The 21,090-nt window shown below is 43.8% G+C and overlaps 3 protein-coding genes across 5 annotated transcripts in view; 1 reads left to right on the forward strand and 2 right to left on the reverse strand.

Moving 5' to 3' along the window:
* Positions 1-22: 22 nt before the first annotated feature.
* dscc1 (DNA replication and sister chromatid cohesion 1) lies at positions 23-3,455 on the reverse strand. The gene is made up of 9 exons (XM_076737545.1): positions 3,087-3,455; positions 2,678-2,846; positions 2,380-2,514; positions 1,907-1,997; positions 1,644-1,782; positions 1,390-1,442; positions 1,125-1,279; positions 813-961; positions 23-707 (listed from the first exon to the last, which is right to left on the reverse strand). The coding sequence occupies exons 1-9, from the start codon at positions 3,254-3,256 to the stop codon at positions 596-598; spliced, it is 1,173 nt and encodes a 390-aa protein (XP_076593660.1). The 5' UTR covers positions 3,257-3,455; the 3' UTR covers positions 23-595.
* A 200-nt stretch (positions 3,456-3,655) lies between these two features.
* Positions 3,656-13,970, forward strand: mrpl13 (mitochondrial ribosomal protein L13). Its single transcript, XM_076736636.1, has 7 exons — positions 3,656-3,767; positions 5,524-5,647; positions 6,299-6,392; positions 6,978-7,038; positions 8,268-8,354; positions 9,693-9,814; positions 13,303-13,970. The coding sequence occupies exons 1-7, from the start codon at positions 3,741-3,743 to the stop codon at positions 13,325-13,327; spliced, it is 540 nt and encodes a 179-aa protein (XP_076592751.1). The 5' UTR covers positions 3,656-3,740; the 3' UTR covers positions 13,328-13,970.
* Positions 13,971-14,076: 106 nt separating this feature from the next.
* Positions 14,077-21,090, reverse strand: part of col14a1a (collagen, type XIV, alpha 1a) — a 128,990-nt gene continuing 121,976 nt past the window's right edge. For 2 of the 3 annotated variants that reach the window (XM_076736632.1, XM_076736633.1), the window contains exons 46-48: positions 20,688-20,765; positions 19,514-19,669; positions 14,077-16,836 (exon numbers count right to left, since the gene is read on the reverse strand). In XM_076736632.1, the coding sequence (XP_076592747.1) occupies positions 16,808-16,836; positions 19,514-19,669; positions 20,688-20,765 (263 nt within the window). In that variant the 3' untranslated portion in view covers positions 14,077-16,807. The remainder of the gene's footprint in view (positions 16,837-19,513; positions 19,670-20,687; positions 20,766-21,090) is intronic. The other variant, XM_076736635.1, reaches the window with a different exon arrangement.

The raw sequence follows: 21,090 nt of genomic DNA on the forward strand, positions 1-21,090 counted from the left end.
TCAAAAATGATGAGCAAATGATCAGCAAGTTATCACATTCTGTTTTACTTATGTTTTAGTGTCCCAGCTTTCTGGAATCAGGTTTGTATCATAGAAGACAGAGAAAACAAGAAAATCTTCACATTTTTGAAGCTGAAAAGTGGATTTTTTTAAAAAACTGATTCATCAGCATAGGCTGCCACCTTGTGACCAACATCCAGTACAGCACCTAGTGAGTTTCCATTTGTCCATTTTCTTGTTGAAAATTTAAAAAAGGTCCTTATTTGTCCAACTCAGGTTGACAACGGACAATAAGAGACGGGCAAAACCAGCTACGTGAGATTAATACTATGAAAACGTCTTTAATTACCAACATGTACCATTTTATATAGACAAAATAATGGCTGAAATAACAAAGATCACATTTGGTTTCAGTGAAAAAACCTTTCTAACATTTGAATTTAACAAGGTTGTTATCATCATACACTTAACCAGCTAGCTGGTTAAGATTTTTAATGAATGAGTAAAATAATTTTAAAGTTGCAAAAGTCACTCTGAATAAACATAGTCTCATTAAATTTCAAATCTAAATTCATAAATTTGACAGTGGACATGTTCAGGTAGCCACGGGCCTTCTGGAGTTGAAGACCTTGATTCCATTTTGCATTGAAGACCGAGCATATTTGGTCAGGAGGGCTCCGGTGGTCTGTTTCTCTCCACACAGGTCCCTGAATGAGGAGAAGAAAGAGGAGGCATTAGACACTCTAATCTAAAGCTCAATAAATCACTTGTGTGATTCGTTTCAGGACTAATGTTAACAAAATGATACCTACTGTATGTATGGTGTGATGTCATCTTCTGTCCATTTCTCTCTGAGTGTGAAGAGCTGGTTGAAGCGCTCCAGTGTGTCCTCTGGGAGATCCTCCACCTGCAGCAGGCAGATGGTCTCTGGACGGGAGGTGCGGTCCACCAGGGCGAAGCCCTAAAACATTTACATCGCCGTCAGCACCGCGGTCAGTGTCTTGAGAGAAGTCAGAAGGAACGAGCAGAGAGAAACAGCTGCAGCAAGCGGCTCTTTTGTTACAAGAGCACGATTATACGAGGCTGCTTTGAGACTATATCTCACAATGAAGGTACAGGCAAACCTTTAGCTGGTCCAGTCTTGTGCTCATGCCATCTGGGACGCTCTGCTGCCAGACTTCCTGAAACTCCCTCAGGTTGAACTTGACAGCATTCTGCAGCAGCAGTAGCGCCAAGCCCCGACACACTTTATCCTCATGTAGTGAATAAAAAACACTGTCTATGTGGAGGAGGAGAATACAGAGATGTTAGTACTGTGTAGTTTCAGGTTGCGGCGGATTCTACTACCAATTTTAAGTTTTGATTCTTCAGAGGTTGTTTTTTCTTTACCGTTTTCAGTATAGCGTTTCCCATAGCAGTTCAAACAGTGCTCAATCATCTCTCTGTGAAGGAGTGAAGAGAAGTTACTGGATCCTTGCTGAGCATCTAGCTTTATGATAAATGCTCAGTGAGTCAGTATAACTTCATTAGTTCTGTTATTTGGGAAGTTTTTTGTTTCCTAAGCCTCAACACCACTAAAAATCAACTCTAAATATTTTGCTTTTCTTGTTGCATGAGCATGAGGATCACAGACATAAACTTACTTGGGTTCCAGTGGAGCTAACTCTTCTAGACTGGTTTGAAGGGGAACCTTGTTGAAGGACCACGACTCAGAGTCCACCAGCTGAGTCACAAGACCGAGCAGCTTCATCTCATAGTCAAAGTCCAGCACGCGCCAGTAGCCTGGAAGACAGAAAAAATACTCTCAAAACATCTGGTAGGTATCTGTTTTGATTTTTATATTAACAAGTAAAACTATGATAAGAGATGTACAAGTAGTTACAGTTCAAATAATGTCACTGTTTACCATCTATTTGACAGGCATGGATGGTCTCTAAGTGGGTCTTGGTCTCCTCCTCACTGGCCTGGATCCTCTCCAACAGATCCTGCATCGTGTACTGGTAACAGAGGAACACAGCAAATCACTTAATACCAGCTACAATAACGTTTAAAAGAGGGGAACATCGAACAGTGAGCATTCCTAATGAATCTACCGTCTTTGTCAGCTATACTTTAATGTATGGTTTAAAAGTCATTTACTTCCAATAAGGAGACACAAACCATGCACAGATAGTGATATTTTTAGTAGCTGCTACTGCAGGATGGATGGTAGATAATCACTTTCACCAAGGCTACTGCCATTGTTCTTCTCCCTGGCAGACAGCCTAAATGGTAACAGACCATGTGTGCTATTGAAAGAGTATAGACTTAACATTCATGCCCTATAGCTCCATGCACAGTCCTACAGGATATTATAATTCATGACTTCACTGTTTTTACCCTGTTCTCTGTATTTTCCTCCTGGCCCCCTAAAGCAGGTCCTTCGTAAGGATTCTCCATTAAAAGCTTCTTCAGTTTCTTCAATTTAGGACGCTGTTTTCTCAGTTCCCAGTAGCTGTTACAAAATCCCCAGATCTACAACAGAAGTAGGACATTGTTAGTGTATGTAGGCCATAACTGCAACATATATACCCAGTAGGTTGTGTCTGTTTGTGTGGATGTATCTTACATTATAGCAAGCCTCTGTGTGTGTGTGTGTGTGTGTGTGTGTGTGTGTGTGTGTGTGTGATTTCTATACCTGAGTGTGCACTACATGAGAGCTGTCCTGGCTGTTAGTGAGCTGATCAGGCACTCTACATCCTGGTACAAACAGCAGCAGGTTGGACGTGTCTGCTATTTTTAGATCATAGGTCTTGTCACCGCTGCAGAGAACTGCATGCTCATCCTTATCCCCTCGAATCACGAGACTGGAAAAAGAGATGAAAATCGTTTGAACTGATTTATATTCATCCTGATCACGCATCCTAATCCACTACACTGGATTTCATTATTTTTACATTCAACAAGATTAAACCTTCAATCTACAGACTGATGGCCACTGAAATGTTCAGACTTTATGACAGCACAAATACAACAGTAGTGGTACCTTATTGTCGGTGTGTTTCACCACATGCACAGTAGGCGCATTCATTCACATTTATCAGTACCTTTGCCCAGCTTCTATGTGTTTGCACAGTGTGTCGTCCAGCTCCATCAGACAGTAGTCTGCAGATGAAACGTTTTCCCCGAAAGACAGACAGTGAATTGTTTTCTGTAGATCTTCCTCTTTCAGCTTGGCGATGTGCAGAGTGGCCTGAACCTCCTTTAAAGTTCTCATTTTGGGTCAGACTGCAGGTTTAGTCGATGATGCTTCGATGAATAAGTCCCTTTGCGTTGCGAAACAAATTGTCAAATACTTGTCTTCTTCTAACGGGTAAAAACAGGTCAAAACTAATGTTTTGTAGCAATAGCCTGTGACTGTCAAATTTCCCCGCTCTCTTTCAGCCGAGGGAAGGAAGTGATAACTACGTTGTGGCGCGACGTCAAAATAGGACCGGGTAGAAACAATTACTCGAGGGACAACCTGCTAAAATAATTAATCCTCGATTTTTATAAAAGCTGTCATTGAATTTACTAACAATTAACGTGAGCGAACCCGTAAAATAACGGTATATTTTGCTACATCAGCTAAATATAGACAAACTTGTAACATAGGAAAAATGACGTGACGACTCTTGTTTCAACCGATCAAAAAGACCAAGCGGACTATCACTCACGTTGAGGGTCAAATGTTTTGAGGATGTGCTAGAGGTGTTGTCGAAATGTCAAGTTTCTCCAGATCTGCCCAGGTAACCCTACAAATTATACTTTACAGTGTCTTATTTTTTCTTCTTCTCACAAGTGACGGTTATTCGTATTTAGATTAATGCGCGGTGTGTAGTCCCTCACGAACAGGCTGTTAGCGGACGAGCGTTGTTAACGAGCTAGCTTTAGCTGTGTGATGTGTTTGTGGATAATATTCAAACGGTTCGTCAGTAATATAACAGGTGGACTGCAGTTAGAGAAATACACACGAGCCAAAGTTGTTGTTCTAACCAGCAGTGCGTTAGAGCAGCGGTCCCCAACCAACGGTCGGTACCGGTCCGTGGACAGAAAACTCGTTTTGTTGTTGTTGTTACATACAGTTTACAAGCTGGACTCCATTCATTACAAGGTTTTGGACTGGGTGCCAAACAGTTTTGTCTCTGAACACGTCACACACGCACACACACACACACACACACACACACACACACACACACACACACACACACACACACTAATGATAATAATAATGTTAAGAGGTCGAGTCAGCTTGAATTAAAGGCATGAATCAGTTTTTCAGCATCCGACCCGGAATCTGACGCAGGACCGACCCGGAGATTTCCCGGTACTATCCTGGGACCGACCCGGAACTTTCCCGGGACCAACCCGGAATTTTCCCGGGACATTGGCGGGACCGACCCGGGAAAGTCCCGGGACTTTACCGGGACCGACCCGGAATTTTCCCGGGACCGACCCGGAACTTTACCGGGATATGACCCAGAATTTTCCCGGGACCGACCCGGAAAAGTCCAGTGAAAGTTCCGGGTCGGTCCCAGCAAGGTCCCAGGTCCCGGGATCCGACCTTGGACAACCCGGGTCGGATCCCGAGACATATCTAATTCAGACCAGCACAGACAGTTCACTGATGCGCATTGAAAATATAACACTGTTGATTTTTCATATTTAAAAAAGTTTGAATTCATCCTGTTGTGTTCAGGTGGAGGAAAAATGAAGGTTAAAGAATCAGTTCAATTGTTGTTCAACATTGTTAGAATTTCTTATCAGTATCAAATTAACTTAGCCAATAAACACGTTTACTAACTGTCCAACTGTGTGTGCTACTAAATTTTTCTTTGTGCAACAAAATTTTTTAACTTGCTAGCACCAGTGCTACCACCTAACAAAGTAAGCGTACAGCCCTGTCCATTCAGGGCAATGGTGACTTGTATTTTTAATAATTTGCTTTCATTCGTTTCTATGCCAGTCTGGCAAATTATTGCTTTCATCCGTGGCGCAAAAAAGGCTGGGGACCGCTGTGTTTCACTGTATGTGAGCATCACTTCTGCGACATACTGCACTGAGGAGGTGTTAGCTGATATTTCTTTTTTAACATGTGCTTAATATAAATTACAGACAGCTTGGGTTGACCAGCGGTACCTGAGCATGGTGATGTTTGTTGGTAATGGGGATGTTGGTGTGTTCTGTAATCTTTGCATGATGTCAGTCCAGGGATAATTCCTTGGGCTTTTCAAGGTTATGGAGTCTTCATATTGTTACAGGAACACTAGAGCAACATTAACAAATTACAAGTTAATGACTGTTTGATGGAAATTTTCCATCTGTCTAATGATAGCTAGCTTCAAACTGGATACAAATTCCCACGCAGCTCATGTCATCATCTACACGTGTGGGCACAGAACATGTGTGTCTCTTTTTTCTCATGCCATTGAACGGGCATAGGCCCATCAATGGGCCTATGCCAGTTTATTTAACTCAGCCTTCCTTTCGTTCTTCTTTCAGCAATGGGCGACCTTCGCTCGTTCCTGGTTCCTGATCGATGCCAGGATGCAGCCTCCTGGGAAGATTGCGACCATGTGTTCGGTTAGGTTACAGGGGAAACACAAGCCCATCTACCATGACCTCAGTGAGTCTACTCTGTCACAGAACTCATATGACATCATGGATAACTTTCCAGCTTCAACATAACCCTTTAGCCCTTGATAATGCACCACATATCTTAAATGAAAGATGTCTTGATGGCAGCTTGTGTTGCTCCTTAATTATTTCTGTACCTTTCAACATTAGTGGTGCCTTCACAGATGTGCAGCTTACCCAGGCCATGGGCGTGCACTAACACACCATCTTGCCATCACAGATGCTGGCTTTTGAACATCAACAGTCTCGGTGGTCCTTTTCCTCTTTGGCCCAGAGGACACAATGTCCGTGATTTTCAAAAACAACCTGAAATATGGACTTCTTTGAAATGTGTTGCTGGCATCAAATTCGCAATAAGCGTTTCCACAGTGTCCCAGCTTTTTTTTTGGAAACAAGTTGCATTATGAAACCACAACCTGCCCTTAGTTTAAGGGTGCTGTGGCATGAAACGGCCACAGGATGGCAGTATGAACTTATACTAATCCTTCATAGTCTCGCTGGGTGAAGTGAACCAGCAGCTGTTTTTGGTAATATATTTTGCATACAAGCTGTGTCTGTCTTCATCTACCTTTCTGTTAAAGTCAAGATTTTTTTAACATGACAAGAAGCCTGAAAATGAACGTCTTAAACATCTTTGCAGGTGACTGTGGTGACCATGTAGTAGTAATAAACACCAGACACATAGCTTTCTCTGGAAACAAATGGGAGCAGAAAGTCTACTCATCACACACGGGGTAAGTGCAGACGACCACATATGACACTTTCTCATCTGTGTTTCCACTTCATTTTTGTTCTTCAGTGCCCACCATCCACTCAGAAAATGCATCAAGAAGAGCAATTAGAGAGGCAATGACCCATTTGTTTACCTGCAAACTCCAAAGCTTCGTGGTTGGTTAGAGTTGTGTTGCATTTTTATTCTGAGCTCACAGATCGGTGACAGGAAACTGTTTGGAATGAATAGTCAATTTTCCTCTTATTTGGATTTTTCTTCTGGATGTACATTAGAGATTGGAGGTGGTTGGTATTTCTCTAAGGTTTGCTTGTAATACATCTTTACTTTAAAGGGCCACACTGTTAGATGACTAATGTAAGAAATATTAGATTAGAAGTGCGGATTCAAAAACAGAACGCTCCTCAGTGTGTCAGTTGTGTTTAGCAGAAGATGATTGTATTGCCTGGTTTGTGCATCCTTTGAGTTTTACATATATTTAATAGCTGTAAATGGAGTTTTAATGTTAAAGCTCAGTGGTCTTTTATCATCTGATGCCAAAATACTACAGAACAAGGACTGACTTAGCTTCTGGTTTTTGCTCCCAAAGGTATCCAGGTGGATTCAAACAACTCACAGCTGCCCAGCTGCACCACAAAGACCCCAAAGCTGTAAGTGTCCTCGCATTATGTACTGTATGTATGATTTAACTGCATTCTTGGAGATTAGTCTAATGTCTATGATTGTCACACAGTAGGTGTTTCACGGTTTGACAGTCATCCTCAATTTTCATATGTGCTGCTTGTGCGTATTAATGTGAAGTGCAGAGAGCAGGGATTAGCCAGCGGTGGATTCGAGCTGGTGGTGGTGGTGTTTGGTGCGTTCTGACACTCGGTACGGGAATGTCAGTTCAAGGATAATTCCTGGGGTTTCGGCCGTGTTGCATATTCATGGTTTCAGGGTTACAGACTCTTCACTGTGCGTGTCTCCCTCTCTCTCTCTCACACACACACACACACACACAGTGATAATTACATTCAGAACTTGATTCGACCTACATACTGTACTTGACAAAGCCTGACAGTTGACATCTGTGGTACAAAACGCGTCAGCTTGGATAAAACACCAACATGTAGCAGTGTGTTAGGTTTACCATGATCGCACTAAGTCTTCACATGCACTGTGCTGGAATCTCTTTAATTACCATCATATTTGTTTATTGTTACATCAGGTTATTGTCTGTTTCTTTATTTCCTCCAGCTCGATCCACAGTGTTGAACGTTCATACATCCTATTCAGACTAATCAGAGGAACTCGGGGAGTGTTTACCCTGAATACTGAGCTTTACACGTCAGGAGTGAGTCAGTGTTGCACAATAGCAACAGTGCTGCTCAGAGTCATGTAACATGACAGCCATACAGGGAGGGTTGGTAGACTTTTTCCATGTGTGGCCAGTGCAGGCTAATGAAAACTCCCTCAAACTGCTCTTGTCTTGTAGGTGGGCGACCTGCACTGGTTTCTAATCGGTACTTTACAAAACCAGGAGAGACATTTACTCCGCTCTGGCTCCTTGCTGATGCAGGCTTTAGTCCAGCCGGTGACCACAGACGTGTGTCCTGATGGTGGTTTAGTTAAAATGAGGTTTGGAGGCTTGGAGAGCGAAGAGGGAGAAATAGAGTTGACCAGATGAATGATTTGTCAGCACTGCCTCTGTCCAACATCTCTCTCCAGTATTTCTGTCCAACATCTCAGTCCAGTGACTCTCTCCAAGTTGAATTCATATTCGTGCAACCGGCTTCACAATGAGAAACACAGTTTTGAAAAATCTGGGGAAAAGTATGTAAGGTTGCTATGGACACAAACATTTTGTCAGTCTTTTCATTGTGCTTCTTCTCACCAGATCGTGAAGTTAGCAGTTTACGGCATGCTGCCAAAGAACCTGCTGCGACGCACCATGATGCAGCGACTACACATCTTTCCTGAAGACGTGAGTCAAGCTTCTCCTCCTCTGTCCGAGCTGATGAGTCTTCAGACTGACACCCTTCCAGCTTAGTCATGCAGGCTTATGAAGGACAGTCACAAAGAGAGGACACACTGTGAGAAGGCGTGCACTGATACCATTTTACAGATTCTGACACAAAAGAATGAGTTTTTAATCATCCTTCATCCAGGTCACCTTTTCAGCTAATGGCAATTAATTACTTTGAAATGAATATATGTAGTTCACCGTGATTGCTGCCTTTGACGTAGGAGAGTATTTTTGTTTTTTCACTGACATTTTCTCAGCCGGTGTGTGTGTTTGACGTGCCGGAGCGTCAGGTGGTATCTCAGTGTGTCTCACCGGTCGTGATGTTGCTTCAGCCACACATCAACTCCTTCTCAGTCTGTTTTGTCAGTGTCAGTGTTGTATTCGGTGTTTTCTGCATCGTGTTCAGCAGTGCAGCTTGTTCAGCTGCCTCCAGGTGGCTTAAAGAAATCAACGCATCCTGCTTTGATTATGCTGTAACACTGGGCGCAGAGTATGTTTCCATTTAGTAATCAGAGCATCAACCCGTCCCTTCTTCCTCCTCGATTCAAAAGAGAAAACTTGCATCGTGCTATTGTTGCAGTGGGCACATTTGGCGTTTGGTGGCATTAAATTGTGATAGTGTTAAAGTGATGTTGGCGAGAAGCACCAGCGTCACACATCACAGCTTCTGAAATGAACTGAAACAGAAAAAGTACTCGACAGGCTGTTAATTGACCCGGGCGTCCTGCCCAAACATTCACTGGATGTAAGTTTTATCCACACAACAGAACACTGTCGTTAATTCCAGGAATGTGTGACAATGGAAGAAAACCTGGTATGTGAGTGGAGCAGGAGGTGTTTGGTGTGAGGACAGTTGGATACCTGTCCTTTATTTTGCTCCTGACCAGCAGAGTGGATGCTGTGCAGTGTGCACCTCTAATTACAAGCAGATGTTCTTCCTGAGCTTTGTGAACGTCTGCAGTCCCATCTGCAATTCAGAACAGAGTATTTTGGAAAGTTTGGTGCTTTCTTAGTGTAAACTATATGCCCGCTCCTTTAAATGAGTGTGTAGGTCCACACACACCTGTAATGAATATTAATGAGACTGATTGTCAGTGCTGCAGAGTGAAGTGTTGGAGGAGAATCTCTGAGCTGCTGTTGTGGTCTAAATAGTACCTTCTTCTTTATCCTCAGCTCCTTTTTCATGTCACCTCCTTTCAATCCTCCTCCCTCTCTCATTTCTTTCTTTTCTCGTTGAATATCTTGTCCTGCCTACATCTTTCATTTTCAATGTCTCCTCTGTCCACCCGGCGCTAGGAGCTGCCAGACGACATCCGAGCCAACCTGACGGAGGAGCTGCCTCAGCCCAGAGAAATCCCCCGAAAACTCAGCGAGTACACGCAGGAGGAGATCGACGCCTTCCCCAAGCTGTGGACGCCGTACGTAGACACACATGCAGTCTGTTCTCAAACACACGCCAATGCTGACACCATCTATACGCACAGCACACACGTCTGTGTCCCCGCATACACATACATACAGACGGGAGATGAAAGCAGTTTCTGCTGTCTTACACAAAATAAGCTCGGTACACAGGGGATTAACAGGATCGTTGACTCACTCTTTATTCTTATTCAGTCTTCATGTGTTTGTGTGGAGCCGTATTCAGTCTCATAAGGGTCTCTGCAGGAAATGAATATGAACTGCTTCAGTCTTTTAATTCTCAGTCTCAGAACTCACTGAACATCGTCTTGCTTGCAAGCTAAATGAAATCACTGTCACTGGAAATCCTAACATCTCATGTCTCATCTCATGTTTGCAGCGTTCTATTTTTTTTACGTTCGTCATGATGCTTTAAGAGCAGTTTTTATAGTAGTGCTTTCGACTTTTCACTATTTGTGGTTCAGTTGCTACAGGGTGACTTGTCACATAATGAATCTCCTGCAGGGAAAATATACATCAACTCCCAACGTGCTGATCAGCTCTATCTGTATTCAGGTGACTGACGAAACAGAAAATGACACATTGTAATGTTTAAGATGAAGCTAACTTCTTCCTTCAGGTGGCTTTTTTTTTAATTGCCTGACAGACTTTTAAAAGTGCCTCACTCAGGAATCATTTCCTCATCTTTTTGTCCTTTATGGAACTTTGCACCGTAATTAGTAACACTCACACACACTCACTCAGTCATATTTTTGTGGCTTGTACTGATGAGGAAGAGCCAGAAGGGGGTGATGTTGATCTGAGTTCACCTCACTGCCTTCGTGATGCAGTAGTTTTCCTGAAGTAGCTTTAGGTGATGTCCTCTGATTATTTGGAATATTGCAGTTACATCTGTGACAGTGATTATTTCAGACTCTCTAAAATCACTGCAGCGTCATCTTTCTGCTCATGTCCTGCTCAGACTGTGTCCGCAGTGACCGGTGCCGGCGCTTGTCCGCAGTTCTGCGTTATTTTCATGGTCTCCCTGAGCAACGTATACACGAGTGGATCCAATGGAAAAGCTTGCCAGCCCCCCCCTCCCCTCTCCCTCCCCCTCCCCCTCCTTTTGACCAGTTTGACACTTTTCACTCGCGCTGGAATAAATAAGACGTAACATTTTTCACTGTAACTACGAACACATGTGGTCGCGGCGTGAATGATTGTCAGCCAGCGAAGAGCTGTCGGTGTGTGACGTGATGCACAGAGAACAAGGACCAGCTGGCGGATTCATGGAGATCAAGTCTCAAGGGTTAAAAACTCACATGATGCCGCTCCGCTGAGTTCAGTTCGAGGAACTAGCGCACAGCTCCAGTACATGAATATATGGCCTTTAGCTCCCCGAGTTGGCATTTTTATTTACTGTATATTACAGTTTTGTGTGGCGTTTGCCGCGTTTTGCTCCGGTGGTTGGTTTGTGCCCGCTGAGCTTCCCTGGAAAGCTTCAGAGTTTAAGGCCATTGCACATTATGCTACTATCAAACAACATAACGCTGAAGGGCACTGCGATATAACAGGCCACTCAGCTACTGCTCTGTCCATGTGTCAGCAGTTGTGTTGTTGAGCAGAAACCTTGTATCTCAAGGATTACAGTTTGTTTCCTGGCCTCGGTGTCGTGCAAAACATTTGAATACAAATGGTCGAATATCACAGATGTGTGGAAAGTCGGCTCTTTCCCACCCCTTCCTGACAGTGTGGGACATACAAGGTTTCTCAGTGGAGTGTGAGGGAGCATCTGTTATTCAGCATAATCATATTCATGGCTTTTTCTGCAAAGCGTTTTCCGGTTGGAGATTAGACTGACATTGTGACCCTGTGGTTTGTCGTCATGATAATGTTGTCCTTTTGCATTTCTTTGGCCTCACCTGTAGTAAACATCATTCCGACAGGTTAACTGAGAGCACGCTCTCTTCCACCTGCTCAGCACTGGTCCTAACATCCATCAATCCAGAGCTGTGAATCCAGGCCAGGGTTGCTCCTCTTTATCTGTAGGAGCAGTGGCTCAACAATAGTTGGTAATCTTGCTAAAAAAAAAAATGGCAGAGAAAAAGGTTTATTTATCAAGTTATTATCGGTTTTCTTTTTACCTTTGCAAGTATCCAGCCATGCCGCTAGTTCTGCTTTTATTTGTCCAGATTTCCAGTTATCACCCTCTGAAATGTGTGCCTCCACCCAAATACAAAGGATGTCTGTTTGTGGTACTGAAACTATTTAAAAATTGCATGTGTGCAATTGAGCAGCAGCATGTCTTTCAAGAAATCGTGTCCCAGTTACTGTGGATCTGTGGATCAAAGCGGCTATTGAATTTCTCTAAATGTAATATTTCAGTGCCGTGAAGTCCCACAACAAAATCCCATTCACCTCCATTAAATCAGAGAAGCAGCAAAAAAAAACCTCAGACTCTCAAAACCTGGGCAACTAAAGTCTGCACGGTCGGTTACCTCAAGAGACAAATGAGAAAATGGCTTGTTGTACTTTGGGTAGACTTACCCTTTAAAACTACAAATAGTACTTTACTGCAATCCAGAAGCATTTCAGTGACTCTGATGTGGCGAACCCTCCATCTGGTCCTCGAGACACATTTGGTTTGAATATATTAAGTGAAAACCAAGAATCTACATCGAGGGTCTGATCCGAAGACCGTTTTCATTCAGTGACTGTCCTCTGCGTGTGTGTGTGTGTGTGCGCCTTGTACACCCGCGCACGTCTGTATAACATTGGCATTGCTGTCAGAGTGCGTGCATGGTGATAAATGAGCCACTTCTTATTGTTTACTGGTCCAATCTCCTCAGTCAATCAGTGCGTGTGCTCAGGCCTGTCGTCGTGTGGTCGCCAAGGTCAAACTAACCCTGGTTCGTTTAAGCGATGGGCCTTAGCCTAGTTAATATTCACTCACACTGTCTTATTCATTTTACTGATCGTGTGTGTGTGTGTGTGTGTGTGTGTGTGTGTGTGTGTCAGGGGAGATGGGGTTGAGGTCATCGAGGGCGATTCAATCATTGCCCTTTATTAAACACATAGTTAATATTCTCTCAGAAAACCTCGGAGCAGAGGCAAAAGATTATTACTGGATATGCGGCCCCCTCCTCCCTCCCCCGTCTCCCCCCCCCCCCCCACGCACACACACTCACAGTACTGAGACAGAAAATCAACAACATAAACATACTGCTGTAGTTGATAGCAGAGCTATTACAACTGATAACATTTTTTGTGTTTTGTATGAAACCAGCACGGCCAGATACGATCTGTCTGCTGCAATCTGCTCAAAATGAAAGCGAGAAAAAACACAAAAAGTGGATGCTGTGTCTGGCCTCATTTCGAAAAGAAAGAAATGATAAGATCTTTCTGGGTTCTCATCTGTCATCTTTCTCGTTTTTTCCTCATAATGGGTTCTTTTTCCAGACTTTTAAGTCTCCCCATACTAATGTGTTTTGTGTATTCTCCACAGACCTGAAGACTACAAGATGAAATGAAATCAAGGCCGCCCGACATGACCAAAGATTCAGAAAACTCCCATCAACGCTACTGAACGCAACAGATACCTGACAGAGGAAAAAAATCAGAGGCCTTTCAGGGGATCTGCTCTGGGATGTTATCTGGTTTTAAACACGCAAAACTGATTTTCCCTGTTTGGAGTCAGATGGTGTGCGAATCCAGGAAACAGCACTGGCATCACGGCTGGACTGGAGTCATAACCTGGATGCCAACATCATCAACACAGACCCCCGGCTGCTCCACACACAGCACCCCTCCCTGTCAGCAGGCCAGCTTGAGATTTGACCATGTGGCTCAGCTCTGATCAGAGCAGATCAGGTTCTGTGGGTTTCCCTCTGATTGTACAACCATGAAATGATCAGATCTGGCCCATAAAAAATGACATCTGTTCGAGCCCATCCCGCCTTTGAAGGTTTGTGGGTTCACAGCGAAACCAGTTAACGTGTTACTATGACAACATTCAGGCCGTCTGTGTGGTTTCAGTAGAAAACGGTAACGTTGGTGAGGAAGTCCAGAGCCTCTTCGTCTTGTCAGTGTGCTGCAAATTTCCATAGTGTTGTTAAAGTATGAATCAATTGTGTTCCATTGTAAAATAGGCTAATAAACAGTTTAATAAAGCTCTCCTTGTCAAGTCGTGTTTTTTTTATGTAATTGTTGTAAAATCAAGTTAAAGTTTGACCTTTTCGTGTCATTTAAGTTCAACAAACGACCTGAAACACAATTTTATAGTCTCATTACAGATTTATTGGTTATAAAAGCGAACAAAATACAAAATAAATAAGTTCATATTGTACTTAGGGGCGTGGTGGAGAGACACATTCCTTATGAAGACGCTTCAGGTTTAATGTCAGACCAGGGCCAGCTCACAGCTTAACGTGTCCATGCTTTAGTGCCTGTCAGACTGCAGTGCAGGACGGGTGAAGTCGACACTTCTGCTCCAGTCCTTATTGGTTTCACAGAAAAGCATCTGACTGTTTGGAGTTCTAACTGGATCCAGGTCTCATTCCAGCAAGAGGTCAGAGGTCAACCAGAAAGCAAACAGCTTCCACAGTGAGTAGGCCCGACTTTGCATAAGGACAATAAATGAAACTGAGTTGGGTCGCAACACAAAACACAAACAACACAGATTTGTTCTCTTGATTGACCAGAAGTCTTGAGTATTAAAACGTCGAGCGGACCTGCTCCACCTTTACAGCAACAGAGTGAAACATCGCAGGACACGCTGTCATGGCAGGCAGATTTTCTCTGAATAAAAACAATGACTTTAAAAAGTAATACATTTATCTTCCACAGTGTTAAGGTAAAATTTAACTGTAACGGAAATTTGACGCATCTGCTTCAACAGTCAATAACTCCAAAAATAGTTGCTAAAAAAAGAAGCAAACAACACAATACTGCAGGGAGAAAATCACTTGGAAAAAAAAAAAAAAAAACTTTCAATATGCCTTCACACGCTGAAACAAAGGCGGGGGGGATCGTGACTCATCGTTATAAAAAGCAGCCTGTACAAATGTTGCCAGCTCATCGTCCTCGATCTGAATTGTAAAATAATCTAGCAAGTTACACACAACCGAAACGAGATGCACGTGTCCAGTTACACACTCGATGGTCGGCTCCAAGGAGACATGCAGCTTCACACAGACAGAAGGGTTCGGTCCTGAAATCAGCTGTGAGGCGGGGAGAGACAGGTCTCACCTTTACATTAACCACTGGACGACGCGAACATAGATCAGGCACTTTTCAGACCCCCCTTTTACAGAGATATCGTACAAGAGTCCACAGAGCTATTTACACTGCCTCACCTGGTGGAGGAAACCACTGGATGCACGGGACGGGGGGTGGGGGGTTCTCACCACAGCTTCAGATGGGGGACGATGTGTGTGTGTGTGTGTGTGTGTGTGTCAAGTGTCTGATTTGTTTCCATGTGTGAACATCAGTGTGTGTGTGTGTGTGTGTTGTGGCGTGCAGGGCTCAAGCACTTTAGGTGAGTCCATCCTTCCTCTCAGGTCCTCCCTCCTCGCTCTCCTCCATGATGACGTCACGTGGGAACCTGCTGGCCACGCCCGGCGACCTCAGCTCCATGTCCTCAGAGTGGGTGGGGCTCGAGCGGTAACCATGGTGGCCGTGGGCCAGCTGGGAGGGCTGCTGGGGGTAGTACTGACGGGGGTAACCACGATAATAGGGGTCCTGCTCTTCCTCTCCCTCCTCCTCCTCCTCCTCCTCGTCTTCGCCTCCTTGGTCGTTGTTGTAAGCCACTGCAGCAGGGTTGTAGGGCTGGTTGTAGGGCTGGTTGTAGGGCTGGTTGTAGGGCTGGTAGCCGCCGTGAGGCAGGGGTTGGACTGGGGTGGTGGGAATATTTAGGGTCAGTTTGAGTTTCTGCATCGCCACAGCTAACGTAAAACCACCACCACCACCGTATGGAGCACAGTTAGGTCGGACTTTGGGACTAGAACCAACTTAACTGCCACCACCACCACTAGAAGGCAAGAGGGAGGCCATGTGTGGAGTTAATGAGGAAGTGGGTTAATGAAACAAAGAAAAATCTGGTTTCTACCCCGCACTCGCAGATCTGATCATTTTCACAGAAATAGATCACATCTGGGTCACATTCGGGGTAAAATTAAGATTTTCTGCCCTGTTTACCGGATATGAGATGTACAGATAGAGGTGTTGTTCGGTAATGAATGCAGCAAAATGCACAATTCTTCACTGTTTAGCTGATTCATCATGCTTTGAAAGATGAGATTAGCTTTGAAGAGATTTGAGCTTGAAGCAGAAGCTGCCGCAGCAAAACCATTGTGCTCGTGAGTATTTGTTGACAGATGGCGCTGGGATCCGTGGTGGTGATCGTCGCAGCAGTGTTTCGGGTTTTGTCGGGTCTTGTGGGAAGGTGAGCTAATCCATTTTTGCCTCAGAGACTGTCAAATGACGACGCGGCCAGATTAAACGCCCAATTCTATCAAGAGGGTTAACTGATAGAAATCACAGCATCCTGTGCATAAAGACTGAAAATCTGCTGTGTTCTTAAAATCTTAAAAAAGGGCAAAATGAGGGCAGAGAGCTGCCATAAATCACTGGCTCTATCATGGAGCCACCTTGCTTTTTAATTTACAATGGGCGAATAAAGATTTTAATGGTTGTTAGATTCACTGCCTTAAAAATCCTGATAATTTTACAGAAGATCCTGCAAAATGAACTGTTGGTTGTAAGAGTAATTTGGAGGAAAAAAGGTCTCTGAAGACACAGAATTTAAAAACCGCTGCTGCAGGGATTAGAGGTTAAACACCGGGGTCAGAAGTAATTATCCATCCCGAGAAATACGGAGGCACTGAGGGAATAATTGATGAATTTTTCCTCAGTTTCTAGTCTTATGTACAGGGCACAAAGGGAGGGATGGATGGAGGTGAGCACAGGAGGAGGAGGAGGAGAAGGAGAGGAAGACGGTCGGAGAATGCTCCTCAGTAATCATTCCCATAGTCCTGTTGAACTTCAGTCAGAAACAGGAGGAGACAGAGGGAGGGGAACACAGGGAGGAGAGAAGATGTTATCTCACATCAGGAGGGAAAAAAACCCAACGACACCAAAGAGTTAAACCTCTCAAACGCCACTCACACTACTTCCCCAGCTGCTGGGTTGTGGTTTGGAGGTAGAAAAATGAGCGCTGGAATCTGCATCTTCTCTCTTGGAGGAGTTAAATACACACACCCCGAGTAATTCTTCCAATAAATATGCCTCAAATACATTTCAAGACATCCATATAAAATGTTTGGAAAGAGGGAAAATGTGTCAGATCTCTATTTCTCTTTCTGTGCAGGAGAAAGTACAAATAAAGATTTGTAACACAGAAACCAGGAGAGCAACAAGAGCGTACAGAGAAAAACATGCACTGTGAGCAACACTCAATCAAATACTGAGAGGTCGGCCGTGTTTTTGTAGTTGTACACCACAACTGCGGTATTTTACCACATATTACTCAACGAATACTCATTTGACAGAGATTCATGCTACAGTAAAATAATATTTACTACTTATTCTACCATGAAGCTACAGCCAGCAAGCATTGGCTCAGCTTAGCATAAAGACTGGAAACGGGTGAAAACAGCTAACCTGACTCTGTCATGGAGGTTCATGCCAGACTATGTCAAGGCCAACTGCTGTTATCCTTTGTCTTTATGCTACGCAAAGCTAAGTGGCTGCTGACTGTAGCCTCATATTCAATTAACGAGCTGTGCTTAATGCGGAGTTTAGCCTAGCTTAGCTCAACTGCCAGCTGAAGGGGAAATACACCTTTATCATATCACATGCAGTGATTTACACATCTTACTCTTATTTTCTGATCTAGAGTATTTGTTGAGTCACAGCCAGGCTGCAGAGATTTTGTATGTACTCATGAAATGTGAAGAAAAATGTTGATGTGAATTGAGCTACAGTAGGATAACCTCACTGTTCACACAGCTTTTAACTGCCCACAGAAACATTAAGAATAAAAAAGGCAACAATGGCTTTGGGTAAGTAGGAAAAACACCAGTAAACTGAACTATCCCATTAAAGTCACAGCTTCAAAAATCGAGCTGCTCTGAAAGGAACAACACAAGTCCACATACTGTATTTTATAACATCATTTTCCCTCTCAGTGGTCAGGGAGGCGGCATTTAATCCATGCATGGTTGAGAATAACAGGCAAGACTCTTCTAAGTCATAAAATTAAAAAAAAAAGAAAAATTTAAAAAAACTTTCTGAATCCTTTCATATAAAATAAATCTGGTTTGATGGATGAAGTAATGTCTCATCCATCAGGGGCTTCTAGCAGATGATATTTCATTAAAACGACTCGTCAGAAGCTGTTAGATGTGAGCGCTGGATGTCCGAGCTGGGACGGTGGACCCATTAAGCCCAGCGCGGTCCTCATCAGTACGGACGGTCAAAGTCGTGCGGTGTGTGCGTGCGTGCGCGCGGGTTTGAATGTGTGTTTAACAGCATACTTTATTAGATCTTCGAGACAGAAAAACAGCTCTGGTCAGTGACACAGTTAACTTCTTAATCCATCAGTGTGGACATGAATGTATAAACTTCACAGTGGAACAACCATAAAAGGCAGATTACTCTCCAATTCTCCGAGAGCTTTATGAGAACAATAACTATCTCCGAGCCGGCTGTCACTGTGAAAACAGTATTTCAGTGTTTTTGACATAAAAAGAGATAGTTTATAAGGTGGAAAGAGTGGCTGGCACAGTTAGACTGTTTACGATGTTTATGTCAGTAAATTAGCAGGTATCAAAAATAAAACAAGTGTCTGAATCAATGCTTTAGGAGTACACTGACGGCTGCTCTTCTGAAAGGCCAAAACGACAGAATAAAGTTTCAAACAAATCAGGACAAACGAAGTCCAAACAAACAGCAGAGAATGTTTTTGTAAAGTCTGGATATTTTGCGTTTTGGCTGCGTTTGGGAAAATATTCCAGTGAAAATGTTATTTTTGTTTCTCGTGCCAGAAGCCGACCTGCTGTACATGTGAGCTTTCTGTGCTCATTTGTCTACAGCGGCGGCTCCTTCGCTGTTTTCGGCCGTGCTCCCCTTTAGGAAGCTGAAAAAAGTGACATTATTATCAAAAGCGTGCTTTTCATTCAGATCTGCTGTGGATGAAAAACGTCAGCCTCCCTGAAGTGCCTGAGTTTGAGACACACTCACACACACACAAAGCTCTCCTGCTCTGATGGCCGTGAACTCAGGATACTTCATATTTTGAATTTGACATCTGATGTGCTGTTTGATCATCATCACCTCTTGTATCATGACAGTCACTAGCATTAATACACCTTTGTTTCACTCCACTCCTGCTAATGCAAACCTCTCTTTAATGCCTCTGTTCCCTCCCAATCTGAACCACTGGTTTCCAGTATGATGAAGGCATCTCTTGGCACTTACCTGGTGTGAGAGTGTGTCAGTGTGTGTTTGGCTGCACTCATGTTCCATCGAGTTAGAGCATCAATAACACTTTAAATCTGCCCATTTTGCATTTATAAGCACAAATACTGTCCATTAACATACAATTTTAAGGAATTTGTTATTAACAATTTATTAAATGAACATTTACTGCTTATAAATGTTAAATAGGAGGTGTTAAAGTGTTGCCATTGCTTGAACAGCAGCTGAATGATGTTTACCTCCGACGTTGTACCCCATACAAGAGTTCTGGTCACAGTATCCTGGTGGGCCAGCTGGTCCTGTGGTGCCTGGATTACCCGGCCTCCCTGGTGTCCCCGCGTTACCAGGCCGGCCAGGGGAGCCCGGGCTACCTGTCCGTCCTTCACCCGGCAGGCCTGCGGACGGAGGAAGAGTCCGTGTTAAAGATGGGTGAGTACACACAGCCAGTCATCAATAAACATTGAATAAAAGGACTCCAGCAGCGTGACACCTGGAGAGAGGGGAGGAAAGCTGAAAATGTGCAATCGAGGGTACATCTGTCACTTCAGTCTCCGAATCCCTCTCTCTGCTGCTGTGCCAACATGACAGAAAGAACACGACTGTGATTTCTGGATGAAGGAGCTGAGAGAATGTCCTGAGCGGTGGAGCAGGAATAACACAGTTCTTAGCTGAAATGTAGCCAGAGGCTTCTGTTTTCTGTTTACATAAGAGAAACGGCCCCATCAGGACTCACTTCAGCAGTCAGCAGAAATATGAAATCAATATTTTGAGGGGAATGCCATGTGCCAAGTGCTGAAATTATCATCCCACAAATATTTCCGAAAAGCACAGCGGATGAAGACAGACAGCTCTCCCCTTCACCTTGCTCTGCGACCAGATTCCCCTTTGCATACACCGAAGTTTTCAGATTCTATTTGAAAGTTATCTGATCATCGAGAAGTTTCTGAGGAGTTCTGTCAGCTTGTTCTGTGGGTATTGATCGCACAACAGTAAACAGAAAATCCCAGCACTGACATATTTTCATAACACAAACCTCAAACTCCACACAGCGTGCAGGGAAATCAATACAGAGAATTATATTCATGGTCCAAAACGTCTGCTTGCTTTTCTCCGACGGAGATTTAACGGAGAGAAAAGCCGATCCAAAACACATTAAGTCTCTGAGCTATTCTATTTGGTTTTGTTCAGAGGAAGCACAACGGAAAAGATTCTACATAGCGAGATCCAGCCTGCCTGCAGTTGGAAAACACCAAAAACAAATGCTCAGGAACAGGATAATGCTAAATAATCGTGCTGTGAAGCAGCTACAGCAACTCCAAATGTTGTCTGAGCACTGAGACTGGAGAGAGGGGGATTCAGTCGGGTTAGCTTATCTCGTGCCCGCAGGACTGTGCATGATTGTCTGTATCTTACCTGGAGGTCCGGGTGGTCCTCGAGGCCCCTGAGTCCCAACCCCTGGACTCCCTCGCTCTCCCTTCTCTCCCGGTAGACCTGGAAGCACACACGGTTCAAAGAGATCCAGATTAAACTCAACATCCCATTTTTTGGTGCACACACGCCTCCTTCGAGGTTTAGTAAGGGTCTGAAATACTGACTGCCCCACTGGGGGAAGTAACTATGTTTACTCAAGTACGATTTTGAGTATTTCTGCTTCATACTACTTAACACTTACACACCAGCTCATTTCAAAGGGGAATAATGCTTTTCCTCTGCTACATTTATGCTACAGCTATAGTTCTAGATTCTAATAAGCGTATTAAATACAAGGCCTTTCTAAAGATGAAACCAGTGGTTCCCAGCCTTCAGATGTCCGTGA

This window comes from Chaetodon auriga, chromosome 8 (assembly GCF_051107435.1).
Source record: "Chaetodon auriga isolate fChaAug3 chromosome 8, fChaAug3.hap1, whole genome shotgun sequence".
NCBI lineage: Eukaryota > Metazoa > Chordata > Actinopteri > Chaetodontiformes > Chaetodontidae > Chaetodon > Chaetodon auriga.

Bases quoted from the DNA above. Each gene is read 5' to 3' on its own strand.
- dscc1 (XM_076737545.1), bottom strand. From the start codon at position 3,256: ATGAGAACTTTAAAGGAGGTTCAGGCCACTCTGCACATCGCCAAGCTG. The intron at 2,847-3,086 runs GTACTGATAAAT...CTCTTTTTCCAG, and splicing joins CACATAGAAGCTGGGCAAAG to TCTCGTGATTCGAGGGGATA. The intron at 1,783-1,906 runs GTAAACAGTGAC...TCTGTCTTCCAG, and splicing joins CCATGCCTGTCAAATAGATG to GCTACTGGCGCGTGCTGGAC.
- mrpl13 (XM_076736636.1), top strand. From the start codon at position 3,741: ATGTCAAGTTTCTCCAGATCTGCCCAG. The intron at 7,039-8,267 runs GTAAGTGTCCTC...TCTTCTCACCAG, and splicing joins ACCACAAAGACCCCAAAGCT to ATCGTGAAGTTAGCAGTTTA. The intron at 8,355-9,692 runs GTGAGTCAAGCT...ACCCGGCGCTAG, and splicing joins TACACATCTTTCCTGAAGAC to GAGCTGCCAGACGACATCCG.